Below are 14,217 nucleotides of genomic sequence, written 5' to 3'. Positions count from 1 at the left end.
GTTATCGTTAATCTTTAATTTGTTTGATGCATTTCTTTTTGATAGAAGATTTAAGGCTTTCTATTGTTGTAACGGTATTTATGTTGTTTAGTCTGTTGATGAAATTATCTATAAGCAAAGTGCTTAAGATTTTTCAGTTTCTTTTATTATTTCAAGCCCTACAAAAGGAGACCAAGTTTGTCTTCAAAGACGATTGAAACTCTAAATTACACGGGCGTGAAGGAAAACATCGTTGTGTTTAATCTAATCATGCTTGCCGTATCTCTTTGTGTTTTAGAGGTCATATTTCTTCTTAAGTAAATACACGCATCAATAGACAGACAGATTGGGTCAACATCCTTGAGTTTCACTGTACTTTCGGTTCTTTACTTCATACAAACCCCAAATTTATTAGTTTGAAGAAAAAAAAAAGATAACATGCCCCTCAATACTGTAACACGTCTGTTCTGACTCTACCGATGTGAGTGTGAGTGTTTATGTTAAAATGTTTAAGTGAGATATAAAAAAATGGTCAGCTCGAAAACGCGAACCTATACTGTGACGCTCAGTATTTTGATGTGGTAAGAAGAAATGGTACAACAAACACAAAGAGGGCTTATAAGTTCACATTTCAGTCTGTCTGCACTGTAATGGTAACAACGCAAGAACATAGGGATTATTATGCCACACAGTCCTAGAACAAAACAATGCATCACCCGTTGTAAGCCATTTCATTGGCTATACTTATTTTCTTACCGCGTTCGCTTCGAATTGACTTGAGTAGCTATTCAGACAGTGACGAGAATGGCCATGCTTTACCGAGTCTATCCTATAGGCGATTCATATAAAAAAAATATTTTTAAAAATTAAACTAATGCACGAACAATCGCACCATGGGCAATCCCATGGAAATTGTGTCCGTCTTATTGCAAAATACATCAACATTTAATTTAACCGTGCAGATCTCTAGAACAAACCTCTGATAATGTACATTTTGAAAAGTGTTGTGTGACACGGATCGCCATTGTCGCTTGGTGTCTGCTTTCTTGTTCGAAAAGAGATCGTTTCGTCTTGACTATAAAAATTTAATTTAACTACGTTTTACGCACTACTTGAACTCGTACATTTACGTTGTAGGTGTAAGTCGTCGTTCTCAGTTTTCTGGAAGTTCGCTTTTGCGTTTCTCAGATGTGATACTATATTTTACGGACTGAACGAAACTTCTTTTGGCGTGAAGCAGGACTCGTGGTTTTGTGGCATATGTGGAGAACATTGATGAAAGCTCAGTTATGTCGTCTTCGAAATCGCTGACACGGATTTGAGCTAACACTTCAGCTCTTGTGTGAGGCGACACGGCACGTCATTGCCTTTTACTTTATCAATGAAATCGTTTCATCTTATTGCAAAATTACATTTGACTAGGCTTCATACGCAGCAGGTCCCTGTACATAGGGAGAGTGTCTTAGCGTCAGAGTATTCATTCCACTCTCAAACGATCAAGAAGATGGAAGAGTCAGCACAGATCGACCTGCTGGTCAAATATTTGCTAAAAGTCATACGAAAGCACAATTCACAGGCGAAAGTGGCAACAAAACTTACTCTTTTGGTCGTTGATTTGATGAGAGTCATACGAAGGTGTGTAAGTGCTGATGAAGTTTGCTATATCTGCAAAGGTAATGGGTATTTATCTCCAGAATACCTGCTTCGTCTAAGAAAGAGAGACAAAAGTCAATATGCCTAATATCGCTGTCGGGAGAAAGGACACTGGGATTCAGAGTGCCCTACGAGTAAAGAGAAGAAACAGAAACAAAACGAAACTGAGGAGAGGGATTCAGAAGAAGAAATTGAAGATGATGAAGAACGTGTGCCAGTAAAGACATGGAAATGGAAAAATTGACAATGTGAGCCGATGCGTTGGCCCTGATGTGAAATTTCACACTACCTTCTAAAAGAGAATAGACCAGAAAGAAAACGTAAGTGTCTCTTAGTCTTGACATTCTATAATAAGGATGACGTGTTTTGTTTTTTACTCACACTTTATGAAATTGTGCTCTTTCACCTCTCTCTATCCCTCTGGAACATGTTTTAGTTAGAATTGAAATGAAAGGATGTTTTCCTTCACGCACGCTCTTTAGGCATGCAAGTCGGTAAACACTAGTCAGTCTATTCATCCATCATTTTGTGTCTTGATGTTTCCTAAATCAGACACTGATGCCATAAAATAACGGGTTAAATGGGTTTTGTAGTGTTGGGGTGGGGTGGGGTGCATGTGCTTGGCAGAGTTGGTCATTGCAGGTGAGGGTTTAGGTGCTTTCAAAAAACATTTTCTTCTTCACTCTGTGTTAATGGAATATAATGGGTTATTTTCTTCATTCTATGTTGATAGTATATATAAAGGGTTATTTCTTCACTCCGTGTGGATAGTGTATAATGCTTTTCTTCTTCCCTCTGTGTGGTTAGTATATTATGGCTTTTTTCCTCTTCCCTCTTTGAGGATAGCGTATATTAGGTTATTTATTTCTTCTTCCCTCTGCGTAGATTGTAGATATGGGGTTTATTTTTTTTTTACATCTCACCTCCGTGTGGATAGTAGGTATGGGATTTGCATTCTTCCTCTTCCATGTGTAGATAGTATATTTGGGTTAGTATTATCTCCCTTCTGTGTGGATAGTATATTTGGGGTTTGCTTTTTTCCTCTTCCCTGTGTGTGTGTGTGTGTGTGTGTGTGTGTGTGTATTCGCGTACGTTATGTAAATCGTATAGTTGGTTGTTTTTTTCTTCTTCCTCCCGAGTGTAGATGGTATATTTGGGGTTTGTCCGCGTTAGCGACGTTGTGTGGATAGTATATTTGGGAATTGTATGCGTTCGGGTACGTTTGTATGGATAGTATATTTGGTTTTGTTTTCCCTCCCTTCCGTGTGAATAGCATATTTTGAGTTTGTATGCGTTAGCGACGTTTTGTGGATAGTATATTTGGGGTTTGTATGCGTTCGCGTACGTTTGTGTGGATATTATATTTGGGGTTTGTATGCGTTAGCGACGTTGTGTGGATAGAATATTTGGGGTTTGTACGCGTTCGCGTACGTTTGTGTGGATAGTATATTTGGGGTTTGTATGCGTTCGCGTACGTTTGTGTGGATAGTATATTTGGGGTTTGTACGCGTTAGCGACGTTGTGTGGATAGTATATCTGGGGTTTGTATGAGTTAGCGACGTTATGTGGATAGTATATTTGGGGTTTGTATGCGTTTGCGTACATTTGTGTGGATAGTATATTTGGGGTTTGTACGCGTGAGACGTGTGGATAGTATATTTGGGGTTTGTATGCGTTCGCGTACGTTTGTGTGCATAGTATATTTGGGGTTTGTATGCGTTCGCGTACGTTTGTGTGCATAGTATATTTGGGGTTTGTATGCGTTCGCTTACGTTTGTGTGGATAGTATATTTGGGGTTTGTTTTTTGTTCTTCTCTCTGTGGTGTGTGTGTGTGTGTGTGTGTGTGTGTGTGTATTGGTCTCTGTCCCTATAAAACTCCCTTTATCCCTATCAAATACATTCTACCTACCTACCTACAGTAGCGCGTATTCAGGTCAGAAACTTGCAACACTGTTGCCATTTATCCCCTAGTTTCCAGTACAGTGACGTCACTGACGCTGGAAATTTTGATACTATAAATATGGACTTGGGGGTTTTCCACAGGTTGTAGCTATACATATGTACTAGAGTTCATAAACAGGAACGTCACTCAAGCTGAGGCTATAAAAAGATAGTGGGGTTTTCCAAAGGAATAACCCACAAGTTGTAGTATAAATAGATAGTGGGATTTCATAGGAATTTTAGCTGATTATAGCTATAAATAGATACATGTGTTTATCCACGATCGTCACACAAGTTGATATTGTAAGTAGTTACTAATTTTATCCATTTTAGTCTAAACCATTGTAACTTAATTTTCGGGGATATGTTTATTTTCCTTTAAATTCTGGGACAATTTCGTCATTTTAGCGTTACTTTTAGTCACATCCATTTTGTCGTTGAGCATTTCCTTGATTGTAGCTATTTATAGCATCGTTACATTTATGCAAATTTTTGAACACCCCAGCAAGATTTCAGGTCTTGGTAATGCTTTATATATAAATCTCACGCTTGTACTAGTGTATGTATGTCTCTGTCTCTGTTGTGTTTGACCCTCTACCATCATTGTCCCTAGACAATCCCACCATGTTCAATTCCCCTTGACGTTATACAGACCTACCATGTTCAATTTCCATATGTTAAATTCCCCTAGTCCCTAGACAGACCCACACTCTATTCCCATGTTCAATTCCCCTTGTCCCTAGAGTGACCCAACAATTTTTCCCATGTTCAATTTCCATTGACGCTAGACAGTCCCACGATTTATTCCCATGTTAAATTCCCCTTGTCCCTAGAGAGACCCAAACTATAGTTCCATGTTAAATTCCCCTTGTTCCTAGATAGACCCACACTCTATTCCCCCATGTTAAATTCCCTTGTCTCTATAGTGACCCAGCAATTTTCCCCATGTTAAATTTACATAGTCCCTATAGTGACCCGGGGGGGGGGGGGGGGTCTGTAATGCTAATTTCCATTGTCCCTATAATGCCCCCTTCACTACTAATGTATATGTTCAAAATAGATCATCCATTTATTAGAACCACGCCAATTTTCTCTCTAAAATGCTGTGAAATGTAGTAGATTTTTCAAACGTTAGTTTAATTTTTCGATTATATAATACTAAGACAAAAAGTATCCCATAAATATATACCTTGTAATGAAGCAACATTGAACACTGATAAACAAAACTAATTTTTTTCAGCAGTTTAAACTATAAAAATTGATGTTATAAAAGTAAACTAAAATCAAAGTGCTGTCAACAATGCTCCTTACATTGCTATTGAGACAAATGATGCCTCTAACTTGCATAATATAAATTCAGACCAAAACTTGCTTTAACTGCATTCAAATACATGAAATTGGAGTGTTATCCATACAACTGAACCTGAATGATTGCAGAAAAAGTGCAGTATCCAGTGTGTTCAAGAAACAAAAACCTTAACATCCAAATCAACATTCGTCATTCTGATTAACTTACCCAATAAACTGAATGTAATCTGGTAACGCAGCATTTCACTTTACCTTCGATGTAATCCTTCCGAAATTGCCCACTGCCTTTATTGGATCACTGAACAAATGAAAGAAAAAGAAACATTTTGCATTAGATGTCTAAACACCTTGCAGACCATTGGTGGAAACAAAAAGGAATCAAAACATACCCACCTTACATAATTTATTTCACCAACATAAAGCAGAGGTCACATTTAATTGCATAAAGAGGTACCAAGTCTATTTGTAACTATCAGAAAATCTAGATGATTAATATTTACATCGGAGTTGAGGTACCAAGTCTATTTGTAACTATCAGAAAGTCTAGGTGATATTTACATCTGAGTTGAGGTACCAAGTCTACTTGTAACTATCAGAAAATCTAGGTAATTAATATTTACATCGGAGTTGAGGTACAAGTCTATTTGTAACTATCAGAAAGTCTAGGTGATATTTACATCTGAGCTGAGGTACCAAGTCTATTTGTAACTATCAGAAAATCTAGGTGATTAATATTTACATCGGAGTTGAGGTACCAAGTCTATTTGTAACTATCAGAAAATCTAGGTGATTAATATTTACATCTGAGTTAACATTAAGTCAGTACTCAGAATTTAGTCCCTAACCAGCGCTGAAATGAAACATACAATTATTAGTAATGGTTAAAGTATATACACTACCGGTCTGATAACATAATACTAAATTTCTAGAAGCACAAGTCTCAATGTCAACGTTATTTTAAAAAAAAACACAATGTCCAATGAAAACAAAAGTTTCAACCAGATTCATTTGCATATTTGCATAAATAAATATTTAATGACTGGCAGAATTTCTCCATTATCCCAAATGATTATATTCAGTAATAATAAAATAATAATAATAATAATAATGAGGACTTTGTATAGCGCCTAATCTTTAGAAGCTCTAAGCGCTTTACAACATTAGACAACAACTATAAGATAAAAAAAACCCATAATGATATGATCACAAAAACAAACACCATGAAATTAGAAAATATTAAAACAACCATAACCATGCTGAGAATATTTAAAGTAGGAAACATTATTAGGTCTTTAAGTTTGTTCTTGCAGTCGAAATAAGTGAGTTTTGAGAACACTCTTGAATGTGATCACTGTGTCTTTGTGTCTAAGTTCAGTGGGTAATTCATTCCGCATTTAATTAATCCAATCCTAACTAATATGTTTTAATTAATTAATTAATTAATTAATTAATAATAATAATAATAATAATACTAATAATAATAATGATAATAATAATAACATAATTTCATTAAAAATATATAATTTATACTACAAATACGTTAAGGGTATTTATTCATAACAAGTGATTTTAATTATTTATTTCCTAATTGATCCTACTTGTCCTGACATCAAAAGCAAACAAATTCAATTAAAGTGGATTAAAAAGAGGAATAATTGGTTCATGTTTAAGCATGATAATTTTATTTATAAACAAGTGATAATAAAGATTATACAAATGTCTTCACTCACCTTAATTAGACATGTTACATGTTTGCACCTTATGAAATTCCCATGTTGTTTCTTCATGCAACCTTTTAATTACAGTAACCTCATCATGTACAAAATGATAAATACTGTTTTAGGACTTGTTAATGAGTAATGCAGTGTTAATACTTACTCTTTTGTTATCATTGAATGTTATCTTGTGAGACAAATCGCAAACCAGTAAGTGAACTTATTTTATTTCAGTCTACAATTTTAAAATTATTAAAATTGTGCATGTTTAAATGAATGTAAATATTTAATTTCAAGTTGATTGTAAATAATTTTAAATTTGATTTTTGAATATGTCTTATTTAAAGTCAGCATTCTTGATATATGTCAGCATATTAATTATTAATGTCATTTAATTTTTTTAGTTTACTAATTAAATTTAAAGAAAGAAAGTGATATCATAATACATAGTGATACTGATGTAAGGTTACAAGAAAAAAGTAATGTTAAGTGGTAATTCAATGTATGTTTCTTTGTTTACTCATTGTTACAAATGCATTCTTCTTATTATTATTCTTCCGTTTCCTTAGCACGTTCGCCGGTGCATTATGTATATTAGTTATCTCAAAAGAAGCTTCTTATCTATGCAGATTACTAAGGTCTCACTGGATAGTTTCGTATTTTGACACCTCCCTAATTTTTAAGGTAGAAGGCATGAACGTAATTATCACAAGCCTGGCATTTATAAATTCACACATAAGCTAAATTTATAATGTGGTTCAGATTTACTTTGAGTTAGGTTTGGAAATAGGTTGGCTTGTTGGTGACTGCCTGTCACAGTTAGATTTGCATTGGAGATCAAATGCGTAACTTGGGCTGTAAATGAGCTGTCAACTTGGCTTACGTATTTATGTGTCTGCTACAGAGGTAAATATCTAAAAATCTAGATGGTTGAGGGGTGATGAAAAGTATGCTAATTTGTTATAGTACTAGTGAACTTTATTCATGCATAAGGCACATACTGATTCTTTTAGCTGCCTTGTCACAGAAAAATATTTCTTGTCAAAAATGAATGTAGAATTTAGGGGTTGGTGGCAGTTAGTTCAGTATAAAAACCACCAGTTGCATCAGGAATTAATCTGATTACTGCAGTCAAAATCTCACATGTATGCTTTCTACAAAAATCATTAGTTTGTTTTTATTTGTATCTTCAGTGTAAAATTATTCTCATTTTTCTGTAATTGGTCATCGTCGGATGAAAATTCACCAGATAAACTGTCCAGTGAGACCTAAGCTAGAATGATCGGTCCCTCAGCGAATACGAGAACTCGCGAGACAAATCTAGCTAAAGCTGATCGCTCGAGGCTGATCGCCAGAAAGGAGTTGCTGTTATACATCAGGAGACTGAGTAAGACTTCCATACGTAAGCAAGGCTAACTTGTGTAGAAAAGTTAGCAAAATGTCGAATCTGCTGCTTTTGTTGGTCTTTGCCTCAGCCTTGGCAGTTTTCATCGCTTCATCGGATGGTAAGTACAGATAATGTACACACATGCATTACAATTCAGCGTTATTCATTTAATCGTTCAGATAATCAGCAAAGATGATCATGCTATATTTTAAAGGAAGATTTACAGATAGTTATGCGCGTATAATTTGTTTAAGGGGGCCCCGAGTGGTCGAGTGGTCTAAAGCGCTCTTCGTTACGGATCACTGCCATCTCACCTCTGTCTGCGGCGGTTCGAGTCTAAGATTCAGCCAATGTGGGTATGTGAGAAAGCTTGCCAGTAGCTTCTCGTGGGTCGGTGGTTCTTTCCGGGTTCTTCCTCCACCATTAATACTGGCCGCCATGTATAGCCTATCGTGTGCTGAAAAATGGCGTTAAATCCCACAACAACAACAACAATTTGTTTAAAGGCATACAACCTCAGATTTTCGACTTTTTCTGTTCTTGCAAATGCATGATTTTATGACAAGTATAGTACAAATAATGAGTAATTACACGTCATCCAGCTTCATAAAATGTACACCTGTCAGTTTAATCAATGAAAATGTAATGATTTTCTTTACACGTATATACGGATTGCTAATTAATTATGCGGAAACGGAATTTACCGATATTCCCCGAAGTCGCAATGTCACGTGACGAGCGTCAACAACTATGGAAGTCGAGGTAAGCATGTGTTTCTTTTTTTATGTAATTATTGCCTTATTCTTAATAGTTTTTCGTCTATCCTTCTCCTTAGTTCTTTTTAGTCACGCGCAATAAATGTATTGCTTATAGATTTCTCATTGTATATAATAAATTACAAGAAATAGGAAAAAAAAAACAATGTGATGGAGTAGCAAGACAATAAGGGGTTCCTCTAAGGAGCAATTCTTGAAATTCCCATTCCGTATTACTTGTCGTGTTTGTGAGATTGTGTGGTATGTTGCAAGATAAACTAACTAAAAATATGAGAATTCATATCACTGTAATCAGAACCACTACTAAAAGATCTCGCTAAAGTCGCCTCTTTGACTCAGAATGAAGTTGATTGGCTTGTACATTTGCATTACCACCTCAGGCTCACTAATCCGATAATCGATATGATTTGCGCATTTGTTTTTACGCTTTAATAATAATAATAGTGTTGTGGGCAAGTTCTATTCGAAATAAATATCCATTTCATGGCTATGTCAGTAATAAACATATGGTACATTGTTATGTGATAAAAGTATTAGCTTCGACAAGTGCAATTAAAAAAAAAAAAGCCCCCTTATATTACAGTTGAAAAGTTTGTGATTTTTCTGCCTTTTATCACATATGATTTAATTATAGATTTCAGATAACACTGTAAGTGAATCAGTATCTCGGACGTCATCACTTCATGACAGTACTGACAGCCCAGACCAACATCAAGTAAGAGATGTTAGAAGAAGAAGAGGTGTTAGAAGAAGGGAGTCTATTAGAAGGGGTACAGGAAGAGAGTCAAGTAGAAGGGGTTCAAGTACTAGTGGTAGAGGAAGAGTTACAAGGCAAATGAGAGGAAGAGGAAATCAAGGACCGTTACTTAGGAGGACACAAGTGGCAACTACAGCTGAAGCCAGAGATCATCAGTTGAAGGTAAACAAGATTTTTGTTATCCATTACAGTTAGCTTTTTTATTAAGACTTATAAATTTATGATTTATTTTTTGTCAGTTTTTTTCATAATGTTGAATTCATTTCTTATAGGAATGCATGGCCAATATGACAAAGGAAGGAAAAGATAACCTTTTGGCTCGAATATGCCAAAAACACCCCCAGCATGGTATTTGAAGTGATAAATGGCTCATCAACAGAGCAACAAGGATATCATTCAAGACTAGGAGGTGAATCACCAATTTGGTGCACATGTAGTAACTGCCATGAAATGCTAACTGATGAAGAAAAGCAGTACTGCAAACATAATGTCAAACTGCTATTCCTGGCTTCCTGTAAGTAATTTTTGTGTAAATTGTCTTTCTAGTTCTACTTTCCATAAGTCTCACGACTGTAATCTGCCTCAATTGCCCAACCAGAGTTAATATTTTTATTATTTAGTATTTATTAATAAAGAAATAAGCAGCTTATTGAAACACTTGTTTATCATTATGTTTGCTTCATTGCCTAACACAAGAATCAATATTTTCCCACAGAACATTTAATGCTTATATCTTTTTGGAATATATTTTAATGACAATTTTTTTAAATTTCTGCAGGACTTTGACCTGGTTGTTTTAGATGAAGTCATGCTTCTTGTTGCACAGAGGTATAGGCAAGCTGTCCTGGCAGCAGAAGAAGACAATGATTACAACCGGGGGAAAAGGCATGCTGCTTATAGGCAGTTTATTTTATGGACTTATGGATACCTTGGTGCTGGCAACAGACATGTCATTCCAAGCTGTTGTGTATGGCGTATAAGGGATAAATACCCAGATAGTTTCAGCCAGTACCGTGGCTTTACTCAAGGAAGACTTGGGTGATCTTTTTAGTGATGTGATGTGTGAATAATAGAATCTATGATGAGGTTTGCACCAAGACAAGGAAATCCCAATCAAAGGTTGGGATTTCATTGTATTGGTACAAACATTGACGTAGATTATTTTTCTCACGCAATTTTTCCAAATAAAAGAACCTTGTAATTTTGCAATATAGTTAGCACATTCAACACATATTAGGAAAGTACTATAATTGCCTCTCACTTCATAAAAAGTCATCAAGTCTTGTACTCATGTATGAAAATAAGAATAATTACCTAAATAGAATCTAGCTTTATATGCTGCTCTTAGAAATAGGAAATAAAGATTTTTTTTTTAATTGTTACATGTTGGAAGTACTGCACAATAAGCATTATGAACAATGTGCTATTGTGTATAAATACAGCACATTGATATAAATATATGAATGAGGGCAATTGGGTGACCTGTCAACACTAATTACTCAAGTTCATGCATTAGAAAATAGAAAAATAAAAGAATTTGATATTATTGCTGTATTATGATGTTTAATTGAAGGATGTCATATAAAAGTAACAATAAGTAATTAATAGCTTATATACTCCTAACCTTTAACTTTCCTCAATTTGGAAAACATCCTGTGGTATGCAGCAGCATGATACTGTTCAGTACAATACTGGGTGCACAGTTCTTACTAGGCATGTAATGACTTTGATGAGATTTTGAATTTATGACTTAACTGGAAATTTATATTTTCTGTCCTGGAAATGTGGCAAGTATTGCTATTACTATTGTAGTGGTACACTACATGAAACTCTTGTGAAATAGCAAGTGAATGAGTTTCCATTTGCAATCTCATTATGATGTTTGATTCAATTGGGGCAGATTCAGATGTTTGATTTGTTTTGAAGAAAACAAACAAATTTGACATAACACATTTTTGGCTGTTGCTGGCTTTGCAGTAGTTCTTGAGAGAATTTGGTTTGTTTTAACCAGTGACACCTATTGCCTGTACGTCTGGAGTTCTACCAAATAGATCAGCTTCTTGTATATGTATGTGTGTATGTCTCAAAATATTTTGTTTGGTGTGTTAACAAAGTTGGAGAAACTAAGTTGCTTTAATTTATGACCGAATATATATATATATATTGAATATTTGTGTATTAAATATATTATAGATGTAGTACCTGATTTGAGATATTAATTTCATGGAAGGATTCTCTTTCTTAGGAACTTGTGAATTTATTTTAAGTTGTACAAAGCATTTCTTTTGTTTTATGCAATTTTTATTTTGCATGAACAAAATTTGTTAAACATTTTATTAGCTACCTACCCAGTAAAGAATGACTATATGTATGGCTATGTTTTAAAAGCAACTGTGAGGAGACCATTTATTGGTATGATACTACTGGTATTATACAGAAAATTTATTAAAAACATAAGATGAATTAAGTTGACTAGCATTGTTATGGGATGCAAAGGATGTAAGGCACAAAAGTATAGGATGAACATGATTGTATTCTTGCACATGCACATTAAGTAAAATGATAAATAACGCATATTCGTATTGAGTTGAGAAAGGAAAACTTATTGCAGTGTTTCATGAATACAGATCAGTTTGTAAATATCAACAGAACTACAAACACTAGGATACTATTATATCCAGCACAATACTGCTCATTAGTTATGGCATTTCAATAAAATCATGTATCATCAGTCATCTGATTACAATTAAACCAAACATTATACTTGACATCAATTAAAGCATCAAATTTTCAGTTCTTTCAAATGTGTTCATTCACTACAGAAATAATAATACCCTTTATATGAAAACCCAAATGAATGTACACAACTGCATACACTGTAAAACTAACTGTTATATATTATGAAATTTACTAAACTTATATAATTACAAATGTGCACGTACAAACATAACTTTAATTCAAGAGTATAGTCAAGTATCAAAAACTGAACAATATCATCTAAGAATAATTATGGCGTATATATAAAACTCTCTCCACATTATAACTACTGTATTGCTACTATATTATATAATTCTCAGCAGTTGTTTCAAATTTATAGATGGACCTATCAGCTGAAGTCATTGTATCCAGAAGTGTCTTGTCCATCAATCTCCATCTTTACATTAATGGAGTTATTTTACACAGTTTATGATAAGAGCATTGTTCCATAAAAGTCATAAAACTGACTTTTATATGAGGAACTAGTCTACCATTGCTATAAAGGATTGGTTACAGGCATCCCAGCACAAAATACTATCCAGTTTTATAGAAATTACATTTAAGTTTTATTATCCTGTGTTGGTTTATATGCTTTTGACTGATTACCATTTACTCAATGCCAAATTTTAGTACATCACCTAAACAAACTACTGCACAGGAACAGATATTGTACTTAAGCTGAACCCCATGTGTGTTTCCTATTGCATTTGTTTTAAAATTAGGGTAACTTGGTATAGGGGCCCCAAGTAGCGGAGTGGTCTAAAGCGCTGTCCATTACGGATCACTGCCATCTCACCTCTGTCTGCGTGGGTTCGAGTCTCAGATTTGGCTAATGTGGGTATGTGTGAAAGCTTGCCAGTAACTTCTCGTGGGTGGGTGGTTCTTTCCTGGATTTTCTTGGGTTCTTTCTTCATCATTAATACTGGCCACCATGTATAGCCTATCGTGTGCTGAAAAATGGCGTTAAACCCTATAACAACAACAAAGCTAGGTACTTGCTAAACTTGCGATAATGACTTTGCCCTCTGACTTTTCAGACGTAAAATGACTGGCTGCAGTTTATAACTTCCTTGATGTAGCCATTAAGTTCTGGCAGTGTTGTAACCCAAGGGTAAATGTATTTATGCAGCGCTGATACCAATTAGCCTACGCCGACAAACTCTGCACATTCACGGGCATGTTTTAATCGCTAACTGACCATTAACCCTGTCTGCAGCAAGATATCACTGCTCAATTTCATGAAATTGGGTCTACTGTACTACGATGAAAATATACCAAATTCTGTTTCAGAATTTAAACATCAATTTGTGTGTGTGCGATTTTGATTTTTAACGTACCTTTAAACAAATTTCAGTCATATCGTTACAATGTCTGCAGTGTGGCAGTTAATAGTGATGTCTAGCACTGAGGCATCATGCCACAGAAATGTAGCATGATGTCCCACCCAATTACATTATTCTGACACCAGGCTGACCAGTCCTAACACTAACCTCTTAATGCTGAGCGCCAAGTGAGTCAGCTGTTAGTACCATTTTTATAAGTCTTTGGTATGACTTGGCCAGGGATCGAACCCCATGACCTCCCACATCTGAGGTAGATGCTCTTACCTCTAGGTAAATAGTAATTTTGTTGTTGAAAAATATAATCTGTGAAGACCATTTTCTAATTTATTTCTTTTTTAAAAAAGGGAGAATTTAACAGCATTATTATTTTTATAAAATCAGTTTGAAACCATACGTGAGCCTGTAATGGTGGACATCACTGCATCTGTGATGTACCACTTCATTAGATTGTATACTTAAATAATTGGGCAAATAGATTCGTTGCTATCAATATATAGGCAAATAATAAAACCATAAATATGCAGCCCTATTAATGGATTTTTCTAATAAATCTAGAAAGGGAGTAATTAATTATGCACTCACATGGCACAACACATGTTC

General features: G+C 35.0%; 2 protein-coding genes and 1 long non-coding RNA gene across 4 annotated transcripts in view; 2 read left to right on the top strand and 1 right to left on the bottom strand.

The window, feature by feature from the left end:
• Positions 1–14,217, bottom strand: part of LOC149772799 (uncharacterized) — a 64,522-nt gene that overhangs the window by 39,817 nt on the left and 10,488 nt on the right. Inside the window, exon 2 of the long non-coding RNA XR_016417592.1 lies at positions 5,091–5,180. This is a non-coding gene — a long non-coding RNA (uncharacterized LOC149772799). The remainder of the gene's footprint in view (positions 1–5,090; positions 5,181–14,217) is intronic.
• The window catches only part of LOC149772798 (uncharacterized), a 52,490-nt gene continuing 46,165 nt past the window's right edge, over positions 7,893–14,217 (top strand). For both annotated transcript variants that reach the window (XM_089947303.1, XM_089947302.1), the window contains exon 1: positions 7,893–8,102. In XM_089947303.1, the coding sequence (XP_089803429.1) occupies positions 8,036–8,102 (67 nt within the window). In that variant the 5' untranslated portion in view covers positions 7,893–8,035. The remainder of the gene's footprint in view (positions 8,103–14,217) is intronic.
• LOC149772801 (uncharacterized) lies at positions 8,114–12,930 on the top strand. The gene is made up of 4 exons (XM_089947304.1): positions 8,114–8,746; positions 9,395–9,679; positions 9,790–10,031; positions 10,296–12,930. Exons 1-3 carry the CDS (start codon positions 8,735–8,737, stop codon positions 9,871–9,873), a joined length of 381 nt encoding a protein of 126 aa, XP_089803430.1. The 5' UTR covers positions 8,114–8,734; the 3' UTR covers positions 9,874–10,031; positions 10,296–12,930.

The sequence above is a fragment of the Sinohyriopsis cumingii genome, unplaced genomic scaffold, assembly GCF_028554795.1.
Source record: "Sinohyriopsis cumingii isolate HCF-2022 unplaced genomic scaffold, ASM2855479v2 utg001176l, whole genome shotgun sequence".
Taxonomy (NCBI): Eukaryota; Metazoa; Mollusca; class Bivalvia; order Unionida; family Unionidae; genus Sinohyriopsis; species Sinohyriopsis cumingii.
This window is presented reverse-complemented; position numbering and strand designations above follow the sequence as displayed.